The sequence below is a fragment of the Macrobrachium rosenbergii genome, chromosome 23 (genome assembly GCF_040412425.1).
Source record: "Macrobrachium rosenbergii isolate ZJJX-2024 chromosome 23, ASM4041242v1, whole genome shotgun sequence".
In the NCBI taxonomy this organism is placed as follows: domain Eukaryota; kingdom Metazoa; phylum Arthropoda; class Malacostraca; order Decapoda; family Palaemonidae; genus Macrobrachium; species Macrobrachium rosenbergii.
This window is the reverse complement of record NC_089763.1, coordinates 31885448-31912979: the sequence shown is the minus strand read 5'-3', so window position 1 is coordinate 31912979 and position 27532 is coordinate 31885448. Positions and strand designations below refer to the sequence as shown.

At 37.3% G+C, this 27532-nt stretch overlaps 1 protein-coding gene across 3 annotated transcripts in view; it reads right to left on the bottom strand.

The window, feature by feature from the left end:
* Window positions 1–27532, bottom strand: part of LOC136851444 (uncharacterized) — a 329520-nt gene that overhangs the window by 83412 nt on the left and 218576 nt on the right. For all 3 annotated transcript variants that reach the window (XM_067125531.1, XM_067125532.1, XM_067125533.1), the window contains 2 exons: window positions 24398–24608; window positions 14408–14504 (listed from right to left, as the gene is read on the bottom strand). In XM_067125531.1, coding sequence (XP_066981632.1) covers window positions 14408–14504; window positions 24398–24608 — 308 coding nt within the window. The remainder of the gene's footprint in view (window positions 1–14407; window positions 14505–24397; window positions 24609–27532) is intronic.

The following is a 27532-nucleotide window of genomic DNA, read 5'->3' as shown; positions in this document are numbered from 1 at the left end:
TATATATATATATATATATAGATAGATAGATAGATAGATAGATAGATAGATAGAATAGGTGAATGCAAATCCATGTTGATTTAAGGTGAAACCAGGACCAGGTATACAAGATACAAGACGGTCTATGACCACAATACTTCGGCCTACCTACAAAACAGTTCTCCCGATTACCAGTACCGGGGCGGGCAGCAGGCAGTGACTACCTTCGGTGACTATCCCACGACTACTCTACATTTCAGCGACTCCCATCTCTCCCGATAACCCGGCGATGTTAATGTCCTCCCGGCCCGATTGGTGGCCGAGTAACGGCGGCTAGTTACGCCGATAAAGGGGCAATGGAGGAGCTTACGGTAATGGAGTCTAATGGGCCAAAGGGTGGCCGATAATGGAAGAGATTCGCGGGATGCTGCGTTAATGTCTCGATAGCCCTGCCCGGCCATTTTTCCCCACGACGAATCGGCAGGAGATTGTCGGGCTGTCGGGAGAGATAGGAATGGCTGGTGTCGTGTTTTTTTTTTTTTTTTTTTTTTTTTCTTCTCTTTTCCCTCAGCTCCAATTCCTCTCCTAATTACTTTTCATTATCTTTTAACGCTTCTTGACTGGTAATGATGTCCGGGATTAACTCGAGAGGAATACGTAATGTAGAGCAATAATGTTACCATACATTAACTGGATACAAGATTTCTTGTCGGCATAAGGCCACTAGTGCTGACATAAGACAGCAACAGCCCACGCTGGCATAAGGAAGCAAGAGCCCGTACACGACTGATCATTTCTGTCCTTTATTTCTTGAATGAACTTTTTAAGGTTCCGACATAAAAAAAATTGTTTCTATAGACATTTCGAAATAAAAATTTACCGATCTACATAAAATACAGAGGCACAAAGAAAGGAAAAACTCGCAAATAGGAGCTCGGGACGAGAAAATTGAACTGAATTGAGTATAGAATTTAGGCCAAAGGCCAAGCACTGGGACCTATCAGGTCATTCAGAGCTGAAACAGAAATTGACAGAGGGTTTGAAAGGTGTAACAGGAGAAACCTCGAAGCAGTTTCACTATGAAACAATTGTTAGGAGAGGGAGGAAAGTAAGATGGAAGAAAGAATATGACAGTAGGGAGAGTAAAAGGAACGAAAGGGGTTGCAGCTAGGGGCCGAAGGCACGCTAGAACTATGATTAACGATAAAATATGAACAAGAGGCAATCAGTATGACAGCCAGTGATCTCAAATTCTATATAAACCTAAATCTGCGATTGGCAGCACGCAAGGAGAAGGATATAGCCTACCAGAGCATGCGAAAAGTATGGCATACAAAAAGCATACGAGATGATGGCACATCACTGACACTGTTGGGAGACTATCCTTGCTCCTTTGATCATCTAATTAAGCCGCGCTTGGCAACGGAAGGGTACAAGATGTAGCGGGTTGACACAGGTAATAACGGATAGTCTGTATTGAGTTACGATAAGGCCCCAGAACCAGACGGAGCGAGTGAGAGATTAAACAAGGTGTGGACCATCTTCAATATTCCATTTCACGTTCCGCCTCTCGGCGATTGTGTTTCATGAAAACCTCATGTTATCACCTCAGGCTAACAGGGAGAACGAATGTAGATAAGAACGAACGCAAATGGAGCAACACAGAATGAAATCGTAGTCCATTAAGAGAGAGAGAGAGAGAGAGAGAGAGAGAGAGAGAGAGAGAGAGAGAGATTCATCATTTTTATCATACTAAATCCTACTTTCATGAAGTTCGCCCTACCTCCCTCAAGCTTATGAAACGAGAGAGAGAGAGAGAGAGAGAGAGAGAGAGAGAGAGAGAGAGATAGATTCATCATTTTTATCATACTAAATCCTACTTTCATGAAGTTCGCCCTACCTCCCTCAAGCTTATGAAACAGAGAGAGAGAGAGAGAGAGAGAGAGAGAGAGAGAGAGAGAGAGAGAGAGAGAGATTCATAATTTTATCATACTAAATCCTACTTTCATGAAATTCGCCCTACCTCCCTCAAGCTTATGAAACACAGAGAGAGAGAGAGAGAGAGAGAGAGAGAGAGAGAGAGAGAGAGAGAGAGAGAGAGAGAGAGACCACTGTCTGTCGCAGAGTCCATATACAAACAAAACCTTTCACTTTGCGCCAATATTTCAGAAGCTAAAATATAGATTGGAAAGGGGGCGGGGACAGTCGACCCGATGTTGACAGAAACGGACTGATGCAAGATAGATGAGTCTCTCTCTCTCTCTCTCTCTCTCTCTCTCTCTCTCTCTCTCTCTCTCTCTCTCCGCCGCGATCCGGCGTTTTCAGCCAAAAGCCGGTAGAATCACTCCCTTAAATACCCCCTCCCTCTCCCCCTCTCCTGTTTCCCCTCTCTCTTACCCCCTCCATTCCTTTTCAATCCTAGTTAATTGTCCCTTGCATCATTCAATGACAACTCGATTCCCATTCCCAGGCAATGAGCAACGCCGATCTGCAAATTGACCGGTTTTTTTAATGACTGAGGAATGGGATGGTCCTTTTTTTTTTACTGCCTACCTGAGCGTTAGGGTGTACAAGTGACATTCGGTGCAGCTTTTTTTTATTTTTATTTATTTACATCGGCAAATGGTGTTAAATTTTTACCTTAATTATGAAATAAATTGGGTGTCAAGAGAGAATATCCAAAGTTGTCATATAAAATTAACGATGGCCGTATTCGGCTTTGTAAGTATAATGGACGTGTATTATCGTTACTTTCTACTATTAATATCATTATTATTATTCTCAATACTTGTACATGTATGTAAACAAACCAAAAAAAAGTTTCATAATATCGAATGTAAGTTTCAATCCGTATATTCTAACCATATGTGAGAAAAAATGAAAAAAAAGTAAAAAGTACAACACATTCCAGATGATAACAGCAAAGATATAAATCCAACAACAATAACTACAAAAAAATGAACAGAAGCAGAGATATATGCGAAAAAAAAATTCCTGTACCTGCTGTGCGCTCAGTGGAAAACGGAAAACTGCTACACGAATTTTTAAAAAATCAGTATTACTTAAAAACTGGGCGTTTCACACTCTCGTTTTTATCACGAATTCCGAGCTGCAGTTAACTATATTACCAAACTGGGTTTATTTCCGGAGGCTTCAACAAAAGAGAGGAAAGATGAAGCCGAGTCAATTTGAATGTCAAAGGTCAGTGCGGGGTGAACAATGAAAGCTATTTTGGAAAAACGAGAGATTCTGACTCCAAAAAAAAAAAAGGTGTGTTGAAATTATCACAATTGATAGGTTATAAACAGAAGGAAAATTGTGTATTTTAAATTTTTACTCAACAGGATCATATATTTTCCCGTTACTTACTCAACTGTACATGAATTTTGAAGTGTTCCTAATACCTGATAAAGAGGAAGTGGCGGTACCTTTTTGAAAGAACGATGACTAGTCTTGATACCAGTTACTGACAAAGCCACCGCTGTTCCTGATGCCTGGTCCTGATAGAACAACGACTGTTCCTGGTACCATCGTGACAGAACGACGAGTGTTCCCGATACAACACTGACAGTTTTGATATTTTACTGACAGAACGATTACTGCTCAGCTGTGACCGCTACTGACAATGTTTACTGTTCCTGATATGTTTTTCTCAAGGCCAAAAGAAAGGAAGGTCTGCTCACTTCTCCCCAAATCCCCATGTAGGCGGAGCTTTGTCTACCTCCTCATTGCGTCAGCAGGCGAATTGCTTTGGTGAGCAGGTACCTCCAAGATACGTCATCGCCTACGTAGTTACCCCGAGGTGGAGGCGACTCCACCCAATTGGCCAGACCTTGTCTCTCTTGGCCTTCTCTGACGAAGCTACAACCGCTACTGACAGAACGTTTACGGTTCAGCCGTGACCGCTACTGACAACATTTACTGCACAACTGTGACCGCTAATGACAGAACGTTTACTGCTCAACTCTGACCGCTATTGGCAAAACATTTACTGCTCAGCTCTGACCGCTACTGACGTTTACGGTTCAGCCGTGACCGCTCCTGACAACGTTTACTGCTCAATTGTGACCGCTACTGACAGAACATTTACTGATCAGCTCTGACCGCTGCTGACAAAACATTTACTGCTCACCTCTGACCGCTATTGACAAAACATTTACTGCTCACCTCTGACCGCTACTGACGAAACATTTACTGCTCAGCTCTGACCGCTATTGACAAAACATTTACTGCTCAGCTCTGATCGCTATTGACAGACCATTTATTGCTCCTGAAATCGTTATTCCGGCGAAGTTAGGACCCCTCCTAAAATCTGAAGCCTCACATAAAATATCTGCTTATAACTGCTTACAAATCCAAATTCGGTGATTTATCAAAACAATGCAAGTCTCGTTCCAGTTCGACAAAGACGCTTTTACGAGAATTATTGATATTAGAATCCCAGGTTCCCCGGTAAAACAGCGGGAGCTCGATAAGTTGTCCCTGTTTCTGAAGACAACTTAAAAGTCAATTAGGAAAATCCCGTTTCTTATATAATATAATGCTTCATTGTCAACACAGCGCCATATACACAGTTCACACGTATTGAAAAAATATAAGTGTTTGCCCATAAGTACTCATATACACACGTGCTTACTATGTGTTTACAGAGAGAGAGAGAGAGAGAGAGAGAGAGAGAGAGAGAGAGAGAGAGAGATTCGTCGATCTAAGATTCTTTAAAACATAAGATATACACTGTGGATAGGCGTGTTTTGTTTTATACATTTGCAAACAACAACACACACAAAAGATTCATTCATGCATGTATATATTATCTTAAAGAGAGATACACTATAACTGCGGAACTGAAAGCTACAAATATACATACAAAGACTACCATCATACACACACATTATATATATATATATATATATATGTATATATATATATATATATATATATATATATATATATATATATATATATATATATATATATATATATATATATATATATATATATATATATATATATATATATATATATATATATATATATATATATAGAGAGAGAGAGAGAGAGAGAGAGAGAGAGAGAGAGAGAGAGAGAGAGAGAGAGAGAGAGATACCCGACAACGTTCAACCACTCATCTCTCTCTAGGTCCCGTGGCCCCTAACATTTATCAAACCACTTTATTTAAATCTCAATTCTCTTGACGGCCGCCTTAGGCTTCTTCCTCCTCCTCCTCTTCCTCCTCCTCCTCCCTCTGCCAACCCCGAGGGCATGACTTAGCATTCTAATTTTAGGAGAAAAACAGAGATGGCTGCTGTAGGCCAAGACGCTACTGTTGGCTCCTTCCTTCCCGAGTGAGGAGAGGAAGAGGGAGCAAATGGGTGAGGAAAATGGTGAAGCTTTTGAAGTGAGGAGCTTAAAAGTGTAACGAGCGAATCTTTACAGCATGAATGAGGAGTACATGAATGAGAACTGAAGAGGAATGGGGCGAAATTTAAGAGGGAAAGGATGAAATGTAAGAGGAAAGAACAGCGAAATGTACGAGGGAAAAGGGCGAAACGTAAAAGAAATAAAATGAAGAGAAAAATATATCGAATCGTAAGAATAAAAGCAAAAAGGAAAGTGGAAAAATAACAAAATTTACGAGGAAAATAGTAAAAGTAAGCGCAGCAAAGTGAATTGAGGAAAAGAGCAAACTTAAGAGGGGAAATTGAGAACTTAAAATGAATAGAAAAGAATACAGAATTTAGGCCAAAGGCCAAGCACTGGGACCTATGAGGTCATTCAGCGCTGAAAGAGAAACTGACAGTAAAAGGTTTGAATGGTGTAACAGGAGGAAAACCTCACCGTTGCACTAGGAACCAATTTTTAGGGAGGGTAGAAAGTCAGATAGAAGAAAGAGAACTTAAACGGAGGTACAGTAAAAAGGAATGAGAGAGGTTGCAGCTAGCGGCCGAAGGGACGCTGCAAGACCCTTAAATAACGAATAAAGAGCACCACGGGGAATTTAAAAAGAAAGAACATTCAAGAGGAAACGGCAGAGCGTAAATCAGGCAAGGGCCAATAAGTCAGATGATATGACGAGGTAAAAGAGGAAATGAAAAACGATACATTTATTTCAAGCTGAAAAACACGAAATTTACAAGACGCTGCTGGGTATATATGTAAAAGGGTAAACATTATTTGTAATCAGTTTAACTATAAACAAAACAACGCAAACAAAATGTATGAAACGAGAACCGTACATAAAACAATGAAAAAAGTTAGCCGAGTTACATCATGCAGTTTCAATGGATCAATAAAAATAAAAAATAAAACTTTCAGAACTATTGTTCGATATTTCCTCACAAGGCTGTGAGCCGGGACGGCATACAAACAAACAAACAAACACACACACACTGATATATATATATATATATATATATATATATATATATATATATATATATATATATATATATATATATATATATATATATATATATATACATACATATATATATATATAAATGCATATATATATATATATATATATATATACATATATACATAAACATATACATATATATATATATATATATATTATATAAACACACAAACTAGCACCAACGTATCATGCTAATTTCAAGGCTCACGAAATAACAACTATAAGTATGACAAACGACATCTGCAAAACGGCTCATGACTATATACGCGGGATTCGGAGGAAATGAAATCCTTCCCACGCAATGCCGAGGAGAGAGAGAGAGAGAGAGAGAGAGAGAGGGGGGGGTCAAGTGACATAAATAACAAATAATTAAGAGGAAACACAACAGGCATAAGAATATATTAACCTGAGAGAGAGAGAGAGAGAGAGAGAGAGAGAGAGAGAGAGAGAGAGAGAGAGAGAGAGAGAGAGAGAGAGAGAGAGAGAGAGAAATAACTAATACTTGAGCGGAAACACAACAGGAATAAGAATATATTAATCTGAGAGAGAGAGAGAGAGAGAGAGAGAGATAAATAACAAATAATTGACAGGAAACAACAGGCATAAGAAGATAATAACCTGAGAGAGAGAACTGAATACGGAATAAGAAAAACCGCAGGGGTAAAATTTCAATAGAAATACTTATTTAAGAATAATTCCAAAACGATTTCTATTTCCGTCATGTCATTTATTAACACAAACTTAATGCGGTGTCAAACTACATTTAAACTGAAGCGTCTTCAGTAATGAATAAACCAAGAAGGGTATTTGCACCCATAGAAAAGCGATAAAAAACAAAAATAACAATAAAAATAATAATGAATAACAAAAAACAACAACAGAAAAACCCGCACGGTATCTAACATATCAAAGGAACCAGAAAAAAACAGTCCCTTCAAATTTCCATTCATTCTTTAAAAAAAATGGTTCAAGACAAAAAATTATCTCAAAAAAATTCTTTACGATAACTCCAAGAAAAATAATGAAAAACAGGCAAAAACACCTTTGCCCAGAGTTCTTCCTTTGCCACATTCCTGTTCTTCAATTTCCACAATTCTTCAATTTCTCAATTTTTAATTTTTTTCCCTTAAGGGACCCAAAACATTTTGAATCCTTCTCCGAAAAATAAAAAATAAAAAAGGTCCAATTCTCTTCATCTTTGTCCCTCACACTCTGTACTTCTCCAATCATACTCTCTCTCTCTCTCTCTCTCTCTCTCTCTCTCTCTCTCTCTCTCTATTTCTTCAAATTTTCATTCAGTCCTATACAAAAGAATCTAAAACAAATGTATTCTTGCTAATTGCACTAAAAGATACAAACTGAAGACATCGGAGAACATCTTTTTCAGTGTTCTTTCTTACTCAAATTTTATCTTTCTTCTTGGTTCTTCTTCAAACTCCTCTTTTTTTTTTCTCTCTCTCCCCTTAATTCCTCTTCCTTCCATACTTCTTCCTCATATCAGATTTTTCATTTTCCTCCCTCAAAATTGTTTCGCTTATCCTTTTCCTAAAAATATTCCTAGCTTTCCAAAAAGTAATCCCATGGATTACTTGCTGATTATTTTCTCCACTTTTATTCCCACCTCTTTCCCCCCTTCCTCCCTCCCCCTCCACCACACCGTACTCCCAGCAGCCATCACCTCTTAATATTTAAAACATCCTTCAAATTCTATCTCTCGAGGGCCTTTTCACTTTTTAATAATCTCGTGAGCATCCTCGCTTTACAGAGGCTACTGCCGACGCTTCCACGAGAGAGAGAGAGAGAGAGAGAGAGAGAGAGAGAGAGAGAGAGAGAGAGAGAGAGAGAGAGAGGTGGGGGAGGAGGGGAAAGAGGGTGGTCATATAAAATGCAATACACAATCAATCTCCTCGTTTCTCCCAGGCGCTCAGACTTCAAATGGATTTATAGAGATGGACTGTTCCGGGGCGTGCCTTAGCTTGTTCTCTCTCTCTCTCTCTCTCTCTACTGTTTGCAAGTTCTCTCTCTCTCTCTCTCTCTCTCTTTCTTTGTTTCTCTTTATTGCTGGCATGTCACTCTCTCATAATGTTTCTCATCTTTTTAGTATCTCCTCTTTCTCTCTTTACTGTCAGCAAGTTCTCTCTCTCTTTCTTTGTTTCTGTTTATTTTTGGCATGCCATCTCTCTTTCTGTCACTCTCTCATACTATTTCTCATCTTTTTAGTATCTTCTCTCTCTCTCTCTCTTACTGTTAGCAAGTTCTTTCTCTTTTTCTCCGTTTCTCTTTATTGTTGGCATGCCATCTCTCTTTCTGTCACTCTCTCATATTGTTTCTCATCTTTTTAATACCTTCTCTCTCTCTCTCTCTCTCTCTCTCTCTCTCTCTCTCTCTCTCTCTCTCTCTCTCTCTCTCTCATTTACTCTTGTCTCCTCAGCACGCAACGCCTTCCAAATTGCATTTATTCCTAAAATCCCCAATTCGAAACATCTTTCCCTACAATGACGAACACGAACTACAATGAACATTACTGCTGTAAATTCACTATTGCAGTAAATTCTCCTGCACACGCCAGGCCGCGAGTCATGAATTCTTCACGGCATATAAAACTTCTGGGATATGACTAGTCGTGATGGGAGGGAATAAGAAAGTAGACAAAAATCACGATACAGAACCGGAGGTGGAAATCACTTCGTAGAACTGACTGAGAATGTTTGATGTTGTCAGGTGCGGTTCGGTCGATTTCAAGTTTAAATTCCTCAGTTGCGCATCTGTCTAGAGGAAATGATAACTTCGATTTAACATAGATAAACCTCTTTAAATTGTTATCATTCATAATGTGCAGACAACTTTAAAATGTTAATTATTATTATTCACAATGTGCTCATAATAATAATAATAATAATAATAATAATAATAATAATAATAATAATAATAATAATATTATTATTATTATTATTATTATATCATCATTCACAATGTACGGACAGCTTAAAAAATTAATTATCATCCATAACGTGCAAACAATAATAATAATAATAATAATAATAATAATAATAATAATAATAATAATAATAATAATAATAATAATAATAATAGCCTTTATTTCAACTCCGAGATAAACGATTTAGAAACAATACAGTACACAAAATTAAGATACACGGGATAAGAAGTTATAATATTAAACGGCTGCAGTCAAATAGTTGCTTGGTGGAACAGTAATAATAATAATAATAATAATAATAATAATAATAATAATAATAATAATAATAAGGGTGGCAGCGAAGGGATATGATACTAGACACCACACACTAACAACTTAAAAAAAAAAAAAAGACAAATCGTGTTTAAATTTCCAAAACCAACAGACACATCGCACAATATGTCAGGCTTCTCGGCAGTGACAAAATGACTTAAATCGTCAAAAAAGCGGTTGACAATAATTTATCGACCGAGAAGCAATACTAACCAATACTTCGCGAGCATCAAACGTCAGACTTTTAAGGAAAACTTATTTATGCATCTTCGAGTTCATTATGAATCGTGAACTTTTAACAAAAGGACGACGTTTATCGCACTGAAAAAAGGATGATTGAAATTATTTTTTTTCTTGGGGTAGAAAAAATTTCTTGAAATTAATTTTTTACTTGGGGGTAGAAAAAATTTCTTGAAATTATTTTTTTTTCTTGGGAGTAGAAAAAAAATTATTGGAATTTTTTTTTCTTGGGATAGAAATAAATTGATTGAAATCTTTTTCTCCTTGGGAAGCAAAAGAAATTTATTGAAATTATTTTTTTTCTTGGGAGTAGAAAAAAATTTATTGAATTATTTTCTTGGGGACAGAAAAAAATTGATTGAATTATTTTTCCTTGGGGGGTAGAAGAAATTTATTGAAATTATTTTTTTTCTTGAGAGCAGAAAAAATTTATTGAACTTTTTCTTGGGAATAGAAAAAAATTGATTGAATTATTTTTCCTTGTGGGTAGAAGAAATTTATTGAAATTAATTTTTTTCTTGGGAGTAGAAAAAAAATTATTGGATTTTTTTTTCTTGGGGGTAGAAAAAAATTGATTGAAAGTATTTTTTTTCTTGGGGGAGGAAAGTTGGGCAATTTATATGTATATTGTTGAACACTCGTCGACTGAATGTTAAATTATTCAGCAATGCACACACGGCATTTTAAGTCTGTTAATGTAATCTGTATCTGCTTTCTGTATTTGTATATGTGCATTAGCTGAAATTATTATTATTATTATTATTATTATTATTATTATTAAGCTCACACTTCAGCCAGAAAATTTTTTTGTCTTCTGAACTAATAATGATAATTTCCCACTTTTGACAATTTACAAACAACGTCAGATGACAAAACTGAACATCTTCTATAATTCGAAAATGGTGCTTCATCACAACTTTTCCATTTCTTTTCATTTCGAAGCACAACAAGATTCCGGATGTTCAATAGATGAAAAAAAGTCTCCAAACTTTAAAAAGGCGCATTTGGAATATAATGCGACTTTCCAACACGCAAGATTTTTCTTAATCGAAAAATTAACCTTTTCTAGCCGACGATGACTGAGTAAAACAACAACAACAACAACACTGACTGATTGAATGAATGAATGAATGAAGTGCTCCATTAAGCATTACTATTCAGGGTCTGCGGGCTCCTTCGTATTTTCACTCAGGTAGCTGTTATTATTGTTGCGCTTATCACTGTTGTTTTCTCTTCTAATCCCCTTCTTCTTCACTAAAAAGCGGCGAGTAATTCGAGGGGGAAACATCAACATTTATTACGTAGCTGATGATATTGTTAAGCTTACTACTGTCGATGTTCTCTTCCAACTCCTTTCTTTTGTCGCTGTTCGGGTATATTAGTTTTTCAGGGAGGAATAACATTCATTCAGGTACCTGTTCATATTGTTGCGCTTATTACTGTTGTTCTTGTCTCCCTCTCCTTTCTTTAGACAAAAGAGATTAGTATTCCTGGGAGAAACAACAATCCTTTAGGCAGCTGTTGATCTTGTTGTTGTTCTCTCCCAACCCCTTCATCTGTCGCTGTCAAGGCATATAATTTTTTCAGGGAAAAACAACAACAGCGACAAAAGCGACAACAACATTTTCTCGAACAACAACAACACCTCCACCATAACCATCACAACTAATAAACCAACTCCAACCACGTCCAACAAACATCACCGAACATCACCACCACCACCACCACAAGTTCACCACCCTTCTGAAAAAGGTTGTTCCTCCCTCGGACGAAACATCAATCAGTTCGGATCGAGCCGCCGCCGCCGCCATCGGCCACGGTGGGAACAACACGCGAGATAAGCTTTTATCGTTTCGTGATGTATTGAAACGCCCGTTAACACTTGAGAGATTTATTAGGAAGTACAGTGAAGCCCGACAAACCTGTAATGGAGGGGGGGGAAGGGGAGGGTAGGGAGTAAGGGGGTAGGATACTACCCCTCCCTGCAGGTAGAGGTCAAGCACGTCAGTAATAAGAGTTTGTTTACTGCTAATGAGCTCGACAGGTGAATGTGGGTTTCTACCTGGGCTACCGGGCTTAATTAATTTGAAAGCTTAATAAAAGTCGTTGATATTGTTCAATAAGAAACATACTAATCTTGGTGGGCTAAATAAAACTCCGGTTCTTTTAGTGCCTGATTCAGTGTCATTTTCAGTGGAGAGAGAGAGAGAGAGAGAGAGAGAGAGAGAGAGAGAGAGAGAGAGAGAGAGAGAGAGAGAGATTCATGAATTCGGTTGTTATTCATGCTTTCGTTTATATGTCCATATATATATATATATATATATATATATATATATATATATATATATATATATATATATATATATATATATATGTATATATATATATATATATATATATATATATATATATATTTATGTATAATTTATATATATTTATATATATATATATATATATAATCTGTAACTCTATGTATGTGAGTGTACATATTAAAAGAAAACCAAATACAAAAACCGAATTCATGAACCATCTCTCTCTCTCTCTCTCTCTCTCTCTCTCTCTCTCTCTCTCATACCCATACCCCAAAGACGGATTCCCCCTCGCATTCGCGCCCATACATCTCGGTGACGTCCACGCGTCAGAGACATGTATCTTTTTCATGTGGGGAATGAAGACATGTACAAAGTTGCCATTTGCGCTTATCGCCGCAATCACTCTCCGGCCGATTAAGGTTCGGCGTTTTTGGCGCTTTCGAGGGGAGTTTTTTCCATCCTTTTTATGAGTAGCAGACTTTCGTTTGCACTCATTCGTATTTGTTTGTGTGATTGATGTTCTCGATTAGTTTATTCATGGTGTTTTTACGTTATACCTGTTGTTGTCATCGGTGTTAAGAACAAGACTGTATAACGAAAAATTATCCATATATATAAATTATATATATATATATATATATATATATATATATATATATATATATATATATATATATATATATATATATATATATATATATATATATATATATATATGTGTGTGTGTGTGTGTGTGTGTACGTACATAGACGGACAGACAGAGACACACAGTATGTATACATATATAAATTCTGAGTGTATGTACAGTAAATATGGAATTATATATATATATATATATATATATATATATATATATATATATATATATATATATATATATATATATATATATATATATATATATACACAATTAACAAGAAATACAAATATTTCGTTTGACAGCACTTCAGCTCAGATTACTGGTGAATGAAGGCAGTAGGTAAGCGACAAAGTATTTATATGGAATACGAACGTGTGGAATAGTGACGTTGCTAGGATTAGGAATGGCGGGGGTTCTGTATTACGTGTTAATACTATTGTCACTTACCAACTGTCCTCAATTGGGACCTGAGGTACTTTCAGTCGAAATGTGTGTGTGCTTCCATTTTGTCTTCATATACGTCTTTATATTTCATGCAAATTATATATATATATATATATATATATATATATATATATATATATATATATATGTATGTATAACTGAATCACGAAAATATGGAACGTGATGAATATATAAATAAAGATAAAATTTGTGTTTTCGACACTAGTCCTTTACTTAGCAAGGACTTGTCGAAAGGCCTATTTCCAGTGTTTCATTCTAATGGATTTTATCTTTATATATATATATATATATATATATATATATATATATATATATATATATATATATATATATATATAATGGACAATGTTTTCTACATGTATATATAAAAGTGTCTACATAAAACATACCTTGGGAACTAAGCCAAATGTTATACAGAAAAATAACTTATACAATTTATACATAGATATGCGTATACGTTCCTTACCTGCAAAAGTGACTGACATCGGGTCCAACAAGTCTATTAAGAAAAATCAACTGAGTTTCTCATCATAACTCAGGAGTCTGATGTAAGCGGCAACGGCCCATTCTTCCTGAGCACGGGAAGCCAACACCTGAGCTGATTACGCGCTGCTCTATGAGCAAGAGCCCGTGCTGGCATAAAGCCGTCTATATCAAAAACAGCATGAGCTGAGTAAGGGAATGGATCTCAATGAGGCGTGCAAGTTAGGGATCAGATAACAATCGAGAGATACATAGAATATACTATTTAGGGCCAAGGCCAAGCGATGGGAACTAAGAGGTCATTCAGCGCTTAAAGGAACATTGAGAGTAAAGAGGTTTGACAGGTGTAACGGGAGGAAAACCTCGCAGTTGCACTATGAAACAACTGTTAGAAGAGGTTGGAAAGTAAGATGAAAGAATGAATATGAACGGAAGTACAGTAAAAGGAATGAAAGGGGCTGCAGCTAGGGGCCGAAGGGACTGCAAAGAACCTTCAGTGATGCCTACATTGCACCTACAATAAGACCAGAGAACTCGGCTGAGGAGAATTAATATACCTCCTATTTTTATCCGGGCTTAGGTCCGGCTTGAATGGACTATAATGTCTCAAGACCACTCACCTGAGACTACTGTAGGGGCGGGACTTCGTCAGGAGGGTTTCGCAACGTGGACATTGTCGCTTCGTCCGTAGGAAATTGACGATGCACGATTTGCAAACTGCAACGGAAAAGACAGGCAAAGGTTAATAATAATAATAATAATAATAATAATAATAATAATAATAATAATAGCAGCATGATTCACTGAAATGGAGAAGAAATTCAAAATGGTGTAAGTGTAAATAAATATTAGAATTATATACAAAAACGAGAGCTTTGGAGACCCTGCTCGGTTCTCCTTCTTGAGAAGGAGAATCGTGCATGTTCTCGAAAGCTCACGTTTTGTATATATTTCTCTTATATATTTACACTTACGCTAGTCCTAGTAAAGGACTAAAAGTCGAAAGGCCTTGCAGCACTCCATTGTTTCTCTTTCCTTCGTGGATTTTGTCTTATTATTTATATATTCGTCACGTTCCATATTTCCGTGATTTAGTTATACATTTTTATACTTATACCACTGTGGATTTCTTCACCAATAATAATAATAATAATAATAATAATAATAATAATAATAATAATAATAATAATAATAATAATAATGGTTCTTACACCTAAATTTTGTTTTATAAGAAATTAACAATCGAAAAATACTACACAATTATTTCTTTCTTTACATCACCCATCCAGTTTCCAAATTCCTACTATTATTTGTGTTAGGTCAAAGACCAACTTACTGTAGCGACAGATTACTGTAATTTGGTAAAATAATATAAAAATTTAATGAAAATAATATAAAAATTAAATAAATTATATCAAGTAAAATACAGATGCATATAAAAAATTACTAATCAAATTGATTTATTAAAATACGAACAGAGGACAACGACCGCTGTCAACAGTTAAAAAAGATGTACTGTACAATAAATTACTGAGGAAAGTAGCAGCAATAATTAATATATAAATAAATAAATAAATAAAAAAACACTGGAATTAACTAAAGAGATTTTTTTGACGGAAAGTCTAGCGAAAAAATGCTCTAACAAGCAAGCGGTAATTCGCACTGCCGGAACGAGAGTAAACGCAATTTAGAAGAATTACGTAGTCGTAATGCATAATTACCGACAGTATATCTAATGAATAAATTAACATAATCAACCGTTAATTGTTGCAGAGTGATGCAACGGTGAGTTTCCGAAATCTAATCCACAATAGTAAAAAAAAAAAAAAATCAGTAATCCGGGAGGTATTCGGTAATTTCTGATCCACCCAAAAAAATTGCAAATGATTATTTTTCAATGGGAAGGCCGACGGGATGGGAATCTGATGTTTTTATTAGGTCCCGGCCCTCATCTCTGAAATACAGCCGGAAGTGCAATTGTTAGACTAACTAAAATTGTACTTGTAAGATGGTTAACACACACACACACTCATACACATACACGCATACAGTGTATATATACAATATATACAAGTATATAAATATATATATATATATATATATATTTATATATATTTATATATATATAATATAAAAAGAGAGAGAGAGAGAGAGAGAGAGAGAGAGAGAGAGAGAGAGAGAGAGAGAGAGAGAAATATAAACGTTCATAAAGAAAAAATAACATATTTCTACTAATCATGATAATAATACTGGTGATGGAAGTCAATATATCTGTAAACACGAAGCTAATTCGTAACACAAAACTTACACTTTAAAAAAAAACTGATATTAGTCAAATAATACAGAGGATTAACACCGCTCTCTCTCTCTCTCTCTCTCTCTCTCTCTCTCTCTCTCTCTCTCTCTCTCAACCGAACTGAACAGCGAAAGTCCCCGAAACAGCGAGCGCGAAGCACAGAGTTATCAATATCAATTAAGCAAAACCTAATTAAAACTCGTCCAGTCAATTAAGCGAAAATTGCACTGGCAAAGCTCATTAAAACAAAGGAGTTATTATTTGTGCACAGGAGTTTCAGCTCCAAAATAAAAATTTCAAAAATTCAAAAGTTAAAGCAACAGTGTTTTGTCAATGTCCGCCGTATTTCCGATTTTTGACAGTTTTTATACATCTAAATATTCAAAAAAGTCGAAGCGGCCGTGATCTGCGGTTGTGATGGTGTTAAGCAATCATATTTTCGTTTTTTTTTTTTTATTTAACCTTTTTTAATCGATGTAATTGTTACAAAATTAAGTTGCTACTAATTTTTATTCATTTTTGTTTTTTATAGAAATCTCGTCAGGAGGTTTATGTGGTTTGTCTTAATAATTTGAACTGATCGTTTGACAGATCAACCGCGATGAATTCAGTGAGGATAAACGTTCAGACTTAAAAACAACAGAAAATTACTGATAAACTGGATTAAAAAGATTGAGAAAACAAGGAAGAGAAATAAAATAGTGGGGGATGAAGTTATTCAAATAACTGACTGATCAAATATACAGCACAACAGCGAGAAAAATGCCGACAAAGACGAAATTCCAGACAAATTCAGAGTTCCTTACGGCAAATGAAAAAAAATTCCTATTTCAAACAATTAATTTTTTTCTGAAATACTATGTTGGCAAGCATCATGAACGCTGCCCTTGCTTAGTCTAAAGCAACGTCTATAGAGCGTATTCTGTATAGGCCTTAGTGAAACTCTTCTGTAGATCCGTCGGTAACCTCAAACGACAACTGCCGCATTCGACCTCTGTCCCCCCCACCCCTAATCCCCTCCACCCTTTACCCTCCACAGAGAAAGGGGTTTATTAACAGGAATTTCAAACCCCATCAATCACTCTGTTGGTCCGTTTCTTACGTCGCAAAAACTAAGGTCATCGAGACCGTCTTACTATTCTATAAAACGCTTCACAGAAAGAAGAATCCATCGAACGTGAATTTCCTGCGGGAATTGCTCTGCGCAGGTTTCCCGGCAACGGGAAATTAACCCAATAGGATTTTGGACTCAAATTGGAGAGCTTCGCGCAATCACATAGGTATCGAAAATGCGTAAAAATGTGGATACTTTCGGGAATGAGTCTTCAACATACACCTAAAATAACACTTTTACGCTAAATATAAAGACCCGAAACTAACAGTCATCAATATATACCCAAAATGAAACTTAAACTTACTCTAAATACAAAGGACCTCAATTAATAACCCAAAAAAGGCTTCAACTAGTTAAAAAAAAAAAAAGTTAAAAAATTACCTCAAAACCACCTAAATTACCTAGAATGACCTAAATTAATCTAACATCACAATGCTTGCAACAACTCGTACGAAAGAAGAAGTTCCGCGTTATTTATAAATATTGCAAATTATCAATTATTTTTATTAATTATGATTCATTATCCATCGCCGATAAAATGGCTCCGCTCAAACACCATTCATGACTTGCAACACCAAACAAGGACAACAATTCAACGACTACGCTAACAAAACAAAAAAACAAAAAAACACGCGCGCACACAAACAAAACACGTCATACATCCGTTCGAATCCGAGCGCATTTATCGCGGGGCGTATGATAAATAACGCTTTTAACGCGGCGTAAAAGCTTTTTCCTATAAAGCGCGCTTTCGCATATCGTATCAGCCGCTTTTAATAATTATGAAAAGGGGGTGGGGAGGGGGATTCTGAATACAAATCCCGAATCCAAATCCACATCAGCGGCATCACTGGATTATTAACCAATCAAGGCTAGTCACCGCGTTTGCTTGTAGTCGCTTTGTTATTATTATTATTATTATAATTATTATTATTATTATTATTATTATTATTATTGAAAAAAGCCAAATGTCATGAATGCGCGTGGCGCGACTCTGCATTATTGAATGAAATATGAGAAAAGCAGAAGAGCTAAGAAGCTGAGGAAAAGTGCATATAACAACAAATATTAGGAAAATTATGGCGACTAAATTCTGATTGATGAAATTCAGGCTGTCAAGCCAAGCTACTGGGGCACTTCCGGCCATTCAGCGCTTATCAAGACACCGAAAAGAAGGAGTTAGAGAGGTTGGACAGTAAACTGAAGAAAGCAAGCGGAAATGGAGGTAACACGATGTCATCAGGTTTCTCGTTACAAACACGTTCTAAACACGACACGTTCACGATAGAACGACCTTGATCGCGTCCACTTATAGGGGAGAACGTTGCCATTCTATTTCGCCATCGTAACACGTCTCTTCCCGCTTAAGGATTACGTCACGTGACACCCACAGTTAGCGGGTTCGATCCTTACTCTTTCAGCAAGTCCCTACTTGATGATGGAGGACGTTCGGTGGAGAAACTTTGATGGAGAACATTAATGAAAAACGTGCGATGGAGGACAACTGATGAAGAGCGTTTGATGGAGAACATTTGATGAAGAACGTGTGATGAAGAACGTTAAATGAAGAACGTGCGAAGAGGAAATTTTGATGGAGAACGTTCCATTAACAATGTAAGGTGGAGAACGTTCGATAAAGAAGGTAAGATGGAGCGTTTAACGAAGAACGTAAGATGGAAAACGTTTGAGGGAGAACATGCGATGGAGAACGTTCGATAAAGAACGTGAGATAAAGAATGTCGATAAAGAACGAATGCTGGAGAACATTCGATAAAGAACGTTTGACAGAGAACATGCGATGGAGAACATTCGATAAAGAACATGAGATAAAGAATGTCGGTAAAGAACGTAAGATGGAGAACGTTCGATAAAGAACGTTTGACGGAGAACATGCGATGGGGAACGTTCTATAAAGAACGCGAGATGGAGAACTTGAGATAAAAAATGTCGATAAAGAACGTATGATGGAGAACATTCGATAAGACCATACGATGGAGAACGTTCCATGGAGAAAGTGAGATACAGAATGTCGATAAAGAACGTCATATGGAGAACGTTCGATAAAGAACGTGAGATGGAGAAAGTTTAAAGAATAACGGGCGATGAAGAACGTCTTATGAAAGCCGTGCGATCGAGAACGTGTAGCGTGAGTTGGAGATAAAGAACGCGCGACAGAGGACACCGAAACGTTCGATACAAGAGAACGTTCGATCCATCACAATCCCAGAACAAGTTTCGATATGTTTCGGAATGTCGCCACATACCAGGGGCAATTACAGGCCACGTGTCGCAGCATTGGGCAACATGGGTATTGCATCAACCTGAAGACGGTGATTCAGCCGTTTTTATAAGGGCTTCCTGTATTGCAGGATGCTGTGCACATGTTTCCCTTATATATATGTATATATGTGTATACATATATATATATATGTATGTATTTATGTATGTATGTATATATAATATGTATATATATGTATATGTATAATATACAATACACACATGTATATATATATATATAAATACATATATGTATAAATATATATATATATATATATATATATATATATATATATATATATATATATATATATATATGTGTATATATATATATCCCGAAAACATTAACCCACAAATATAGTTTAATAACGAATTCACTATACTTTGAGAATAACTTATACCAAAAGGTTAATTATAACTGATCAGTGACTCTGCGCCGGCCAGGATTTGAACCGTGGAATCGCATATATGTGTGAATCAATTCATTCCAAATGTTACACTTATAAGCACAGCATATACTTAATCAAGTTATGTGTCTAAACTTTGTTATTTACAAATATAACATTTTAACTTCAAAAGGGATCACGCTCTTTCATTGTCACGTATAATTGAACACAAACAAAATACAGCTTTTCAAACGCATGATTCAAACTAACTTTTTTATTTTAGTTCTGCCATCCACTCCCCCTCCCTCATCCTGAGAGAGAGAGAGAGAGGCTGATTACAAGAATTTGAATAATTTCCCTGGAATCTCCATTTCCATTGTTGAATCAATAAAACTGCCAAAAAGAAAAAATGATGATGGAAGTAAATCTTCGGACTAATTCTCTCTCTCTCTCTCTCTCTCTCTCTCTCTCTCTCTCTCTCTCTCTCTCCTCTGAGATTCACGAACTAATGCCTCTTAAAAGATCATCAGAAGACTATTTCCCTTGGCAAAGAAGCAAAGATCTATAAACTTCATCCCAACCCCTAACTCTACTCTCTCTCTCTCTCTCTCTCTCTCTCTCTCTCTCAGGGAAGTTTTTGGACTCCTATTTTTCTTCCCTTAAAATTAGCATAATCACACACTCAAACTAGAAAATACATCTTGAGACTAATCTCTCTCTCTCTCTCTCTCTCTCTCTCTCTCTCTCTCTCTCTCTCTCTTGTGAGATTCTTAGACTTTATTTTTTTACTTATAGAAATGAGGAAACTGCTTCTTTCTACCTAATGAAGACATTTATACAAATCTTCGCGCTCGTATGTGTAATTTTTTTTATGCCTTTCTTATTTTCTCCATCTAAAATTTATCAAAAGACTACAGAATTCTCTAATATATCAATCAAATTTTTTCCTACTCTCTCTCTCTCTCTCTCTCTCTCTCTCTCTCTCTCTCTCTCTCTCTCTCTCTCTCTCTCTCTCTCTCTCTCAAATCTTAGGTCTTCCCTACATTTCTCCCTCAACTTTCAAAATGTTCTAAGCATAGCTTGTCCAAACGGAAGGACCAGTCTCTCTCTCTCTCTCTCTCTCTCTCTCTCTCTCTCTCTCTCTCTCTCTCTCTGTCGGAATTTAAAATAAGCCTACAATTTCAATCAAATAGAGGCCTTTAGAATAATCCATCTCTCTAGAATGACTGGTCTTTCCTATCTTCCACCCTCGGAAATATGAATAAGACAGCAACCCCTGTAAATACAAGACCTTCGGACCAGCTTCTTTCTCTTTCGGAGAATCGGTCGCCATGATGCAAACCCCGCCCCCCTTCCCTTTCTCACCTCCCCCCAAGACCCATTCTTCCTCCCTTGGAGGCTGATTAAACCCTCAGCGTAGATATGAATCTCTAATTTTTTCCCCTTTGGATCTTTTTCATTAATTTTCCTAATTGATTTTCCTTAATGAAATGCGACCCTGTGACCTTCCCCCCCCCCCTCCCCGACCCCCACGTCCCATTCCACTAACTCTCTCTCCCTAACCCCCTTCCATCCATCCCTTTCCTATTATCTCTTTTCTCTCCAGTCCGCCATTTGTAAATCTCTCATCTTCTTCCTTGATAAAAAAATTTTCCAGTTTTCGTAATGAAATCAAGAGCGTATTCAACAAGGCTCGAGAGGGCGGAATATTATTCATTCTTCAGTCTAATTCGTTTTTCGTTTGCTGTTTTAAGGGCTAGTTTTTACTTCCACGTCTTGTCTATAACAGTATTAAAATCGCTCCAATGTTTATCAATTCAATTTGCGTTTTAAGTGAACTGTTACTATAGTTAGCCTTATATCTATATATGTGTCTATATGTATATATATATATATTATATATATATATATATATATATATATATATATATATATATATATATATATATATATATATATATATATATATATATATATATATATATAGCGTGTGTGTATCGGAGTAATAAAAATATCCAGTAAGACTGTGAAACAACAAAGAATATAAATTAATTAACACGAAAATAAACTGTTACTGAAAAAACATATTCCGTCAATCGACTGTCAAACTTCAACAATGAACGCAAAACTTTTAACGAAATAAAAAAAAAACAACCAAAGTACCATAATAATAGCATAAAACTCTTTCTCTCTCTCTCTCTCTCTCTCTCTCTCTCTCTCTCTCTCTCTCTCTCTCTCTCTCTTTACCTCCATGAATAATCAAGGCATTATTCAGAACACAGCCACGTAACCTTTTATTCACTCTATGAATGACCTTTCAGTACCGCGATTGTAAACACTGCCAGATTTGAATTATTCTTGAGAAGCAGATAACATTCTTCACTCAAGAACACAATAGTAATCCCTCTGTTACGAATATAAACAGCCGATGAAAGGGATATTTTAAGGCCGGCATACCAAGGTTTGTAGAATGGAATATAGAATTTAGGCCAAAGGCCAAGCGCTGGAACCTACGAGGTCATTCAGCGCTGAAACGGAAACTGGCAGTGAAAGGTTTGAAATGTGTAACAGGAGGAAAACCTCGTAGTTGCACTATGACACAATTGTTAGCAGAGGGTGGAGAGTAAGATGGAACAAGAGAGATTATGAACGGAGGTACAGTAAAAGGAACGAAAGGGGTTGCAGCTAGGGGCCGAAGGCACGATCCAAAGAACCTTAAGTAATGCCTACAGTGCACCGCGTAAGTGCACTGACGGCACAAACCAAGGTTTGTACGAAAGTGCACATACATACGCGTACGGATGCTATTGTGCAACATGAATGCGTACACCAACGCATGAATGAATTTCACGAACGAAGGAAAACGTACAAGAGAAAATACATACCAGTATATGAATGGAATTCATGTATGCATGCGATAGCCTAAGCGGAATCTTCTTACCAATACATTACATGAATACGCATACATGAGCGACCGTACAATGAAACTGCGTAAACTGCTTACACGTTAATATAGAGAACTTTAAAATGTATGATTACATGAATGCACAGTTGCATTAAAGAAGTGAGCAAATGCATTACACACATGTTACGAATTCAAGCATGTTAAGAGCATCTATTTTCAAATGTGGTGTAATTACAAATACAACAGCGGCGCTCTGCCTACTAATGCTTCTCTTTCCCAATGGTTCCTTCATACTAAAATAGACCTCTCTCTCTCTCTCTCTCTCTCTCTCTCTCTCTCTCTCTCTCTCTCTCTCTCTCTCTCTCTCTCTTGCAACAACTGACAATTTTTTGAAAAACGAAATAATTGGTATGAATAAGCAGTCATTTTGTGAGCACAGGCTCTTGCCTCATGTAAAAGGAATCAGCCTACACTAATTTCCTTTGGGGATGTTTGCTGGTTTGAAAGAACGACAATACCAATCATTCGATCCTGCTAAGACAAACAACTAGTATCCACACATGAGTCGCATTGTTCTATGGAGCCGTTCATTCATTCATTCATTCATTCTTCTTGCTCCCCTTCAGAGTTTGATGAAAATGGCCGACTTCAAGCCGGCAAAATAAAAAGACCTGTAGGCCCTCAAGGACCACTTCCGACTTCAAGGCTCACTAAAGACATCAAGGAGTACCTTCAAGGACCACTTCCGACTCCAAGGCTCACTAAAAATATCAAGGAATGCCTTAAGAGCCATTTCCAATGACAAGGTTTACTAAAAAATCAAGGACTGTCTTCAAGAACCACCTCCGACTCCAAGGCGCCTTAAGGCCGCCACTAACGTTCAGTTATACCTACGCAGTTATGCCTGTGCAGGCAAAACTGAACCCACTAACGCTCAGTTATCCCTGCCCAGTTATGCCTGTGTAGGCAGAACTGAACCCACTGACGCTCAGTTATACCTGCTCAGTTATGCCTGTGAAGGCAATACTGAACCCACTAACGCTCAGTTATACCTGCCCAGTTATGCCTGTGCGGGCAAAACTGAACGTTAGCGGGTCCAGTCTGTGCAGGCAAAACTGAACGTTAGTGGGTTTAGTTCTGTGCAGGCAAAACTGAACGTTAGTGGGTTCAGTTCTGTGCAGGCAAAACTGAACGTTAGTGGGTTCAGTCTGTGCAGGCAAAACTGAACGTTGGCGGGTTCAGTTCTGTGCAGACAAAACTGAACGTTAGTGGGTTCAGTTCTGTGCCGGCAAAACTGAACGTTAGCGGGTTGAGTTCTGTGCAGGCAAAACTGAACGTTAGCGGGTTCAGTTCTGTGCAGGCAAAACTGAACGTTAGCGGGTTGAGTTCTGTGCAGACAAAACTGAACGTTAGCGGGTTCAGTTCTGTGCAGGCAAAACTGAACGTTAGCGGGTTGAGTTCTGTGCAGGCAAAACTGAACGTTAGCGGGTTCAGTTCTGTGCAGGCAAAACTACACTAACGTTCCGTTTTCCCTGCACATGCCGACTGCGCAGGCACAACAGCGAAGGTATAACTGAGAGTTAGTGGTGGCCTTAAAAGACATCAGAGACCAAGTCACGGCGGAGTACTCACAGGTGTGCATGCATTCAGTGATGGTGGTGGCGTCGACGAAGTAGCCGAAGCAGAGGACGCAGACGAAGTGAGGGTTGAGTTCCGAGAGGCTGACGCTCACGCCCCCGGAGCTCTCGTTGTTCCTCAGCGACAGGGACGCCCTTCCCGCTGCCCCTCCAGCCACGGCCCCGCCTCCGCAGCCACTATGTCCCACGGACGATGATGACATGTCCTGCAGGGGAACAAGGGAAATAAGGTGTCATTAATTTCGGCTATTGATATTCTCTAAAAAAATTTATACAAATGAGTCCTCTCGGTGGAGTTAACTCCTGAAGGTGGTGTCCTTCAGGTTGTGGGATGAGGTTGTTAGCCCCATGCCCTACACAGAGGATGTTTAACAAAAATGTATAATAAAAAAATATGTTAAAATGTATAATAAAAAAAAAAATAATCTTTATGGTTTAGGAACTGTAGATGATAATTTTTTTATTGATTATTATTATTATTATTATTATTATTATTATTATTATTATTATTATTATTATTATTATTAAAATTATTATTATTATTATTAAAATTATTGACTGTTCAGCTTTTTTAATTTGATGATGATGATGATGATGGTTATGATTATTATTATTATTATTATTATTATTATTATTATTATTATTATTATTATTATTATTATTATTATCAAAATAAAATTTTTACTGTTAAGTGTTAAAGGTTATTACGTAAACTCTTGACGCGAGATACACTCTCCCTCATAAACCCTTAAAAATCCTCTCAACATCAAAAGAAAAGAGCCCACTCTCTCTCTCTCTCTCTCTCTCTCTCTCTCTCTCTCTCTCTCTCTCTCTCATACCAGCCGAAGAACCAGTAGCAAATTAGGGGATGAGACGCGCATTAGGGCGCACAAGCTCTTAATCCAGTGGTCTCATAAAAAGTAGACGACCAAAAAAAAAAAAAAATGAAATAGATGAAGCAGAGGATTGGTTGTCCCAAGAACAGGAGACGCAGTGACCTTCCTTATCCTTCGGTGGTCAGTGAGATTCCTTCTGCTCCCTAAGGATTCTATTCTGTACGCTATATAATTTTTCTTTAATTTTTCGGGCTCTAATTTGACCCATGGTCTCAGATGGCTAGGGTCTGTTGCAAGTTTTGCTCACTGGTATTGCATTTCACATGCATGATTCCACGCCGCTTGCCAAAGAGTAATAAAGTTTGTTACAAGTTTCAATAAGACTTGGTATCTCATTTCACAAATGGGAGGGGAGGGGTTAGCAGGCGTGGTCATTAACCTTTATCAGATTTCAAAATCCACCACAACCCGTTGCCGCTTGCCCAAGAACGCTAAGGTATTCTACAAGTCTGGTAAGTTTCAGTGACGCAAAATTCACAACTATACTGAGTAATTCATTCGGACATGAAAGTCAACGAATAAGAAGACATAGGCCTACTTAAATAAGACAGATGAAGAATAAGAAAACATACAAGAATTTCAGAGAGAGAGAGAGAGAGAGAGAGAGAGAGAGAGAGAGAGAGAGAGAGAGAGAGGCGACGTATCTTGGGCGTTTGTGTATTCAGACGAAATGCGCGTGGGATACGACCCTTCAGCACCTGCTCCCGTAGATGTCAACACCCTGACAGCTGAGTGACGCCTCGGGACAAGAAAGGCATTACTAGACAGCATTCTCCTCCTCCTCCCCACCCCTTGCACCACTGCCCACAACCCCTTCCCCCCCCTCATACCCCCTCCCCCACCTCCTTTTTGGAATCTCATGTGACGTTTGGTCTAGGTGAAGGACATTGTTATTCTTATCCTTCGGGGATCCTCGTGTCGCCATCCTTGTGTTGTCTGGTGAAGGACTCGGGCAGAAGAAAAGAGAGAGAGAGAGAGAGAGAGAGAGAGAGAGAGAGAGAGAGAGAGAGAGAGAGAGAGAGCGTGTTATCGGATTAATCTCGTGGCTTAATACGGGAGTAAACTTGATGAATCTAATTCGCACTAATTAGTCTCTTAACCAGATCGTCCACAGATAGGTGCTTATCGGTCTAGGTCTCCCGGAGTTCATTTACATAGGAATCTCTAGGATACTACGGGACTACGGGATTAAAATGACTCCTTCCGTAGGATTTTCGACTAGATCTATAAGATTTCAGAGTCTCAGTAGAACACACTATACTGCTCAAGGATTTCAATGGATACCCAAAGACTTTTGCAGCTTACACAAGATTACTGAAATTTTTTATTGCTGGTCACCAATCCAAGATCTGACCAGAGCAAATGTTCTCCAGGTCACTGGTCAAGAGTCGGTAAAGTTAGTGCCTTAAACTCACTGGTCACCCTTCCACGTACTGTACTAGCACGACCCAAAGGAATTTAACTTTTTCCATAATTGAGATTATCTCTCTCTCTCTCTCTCTCTCTCTCTCTCTCTCTCTCTCTCTCTCTCTCTCTCTCTCTATATATATATATATATATATATATATATATATATATATATATATATATATATATATATATATATATACATAATATATATATATATATATATATATATATATTATATATATATTAACGAACTTATTACAGTGTCAATCAACAATAATTACCACAAGCGTCATTAGCACTTCCTGCGATTGCAGAAGTAGGTCCTAGCCCTAGAAAGTCTAATTAGAAAGTCTAATTAGACGTTATTGTTGTGTGTCTAACTTTCAACTAGTTGGTAGACTTGATGAAACTGATAAAATCCTCACAATAACAAGTGGTTTAGTGTTATAATTATAACAACTAACTTTAGCCATAACAGATATGAACGATGAATTTGTCTTGAACTAGACCTACGATAGGCCTAAGTAAGAGCATACGCGCGCATACGAACACACACAAACACACACACACACACACTTGAGAAGATTGATAATAGGATTATCTCATTATCTCTCTAGTCAATACCTCGTTAGCCATGCGCATCCAATAACAATCGCTGTGCCTCTCCTAGTCATTCTGAAATGAGGTACCTCTGGGTCACACTCAAAAGAGGTACCTCGTGCATTTCACATGAACGAAGAGTAGATTTAGAGTACCACTCTGGATATAATAATAATAATAATAATAATAATAATAATAATAATAATAATAATAATAATAATAAT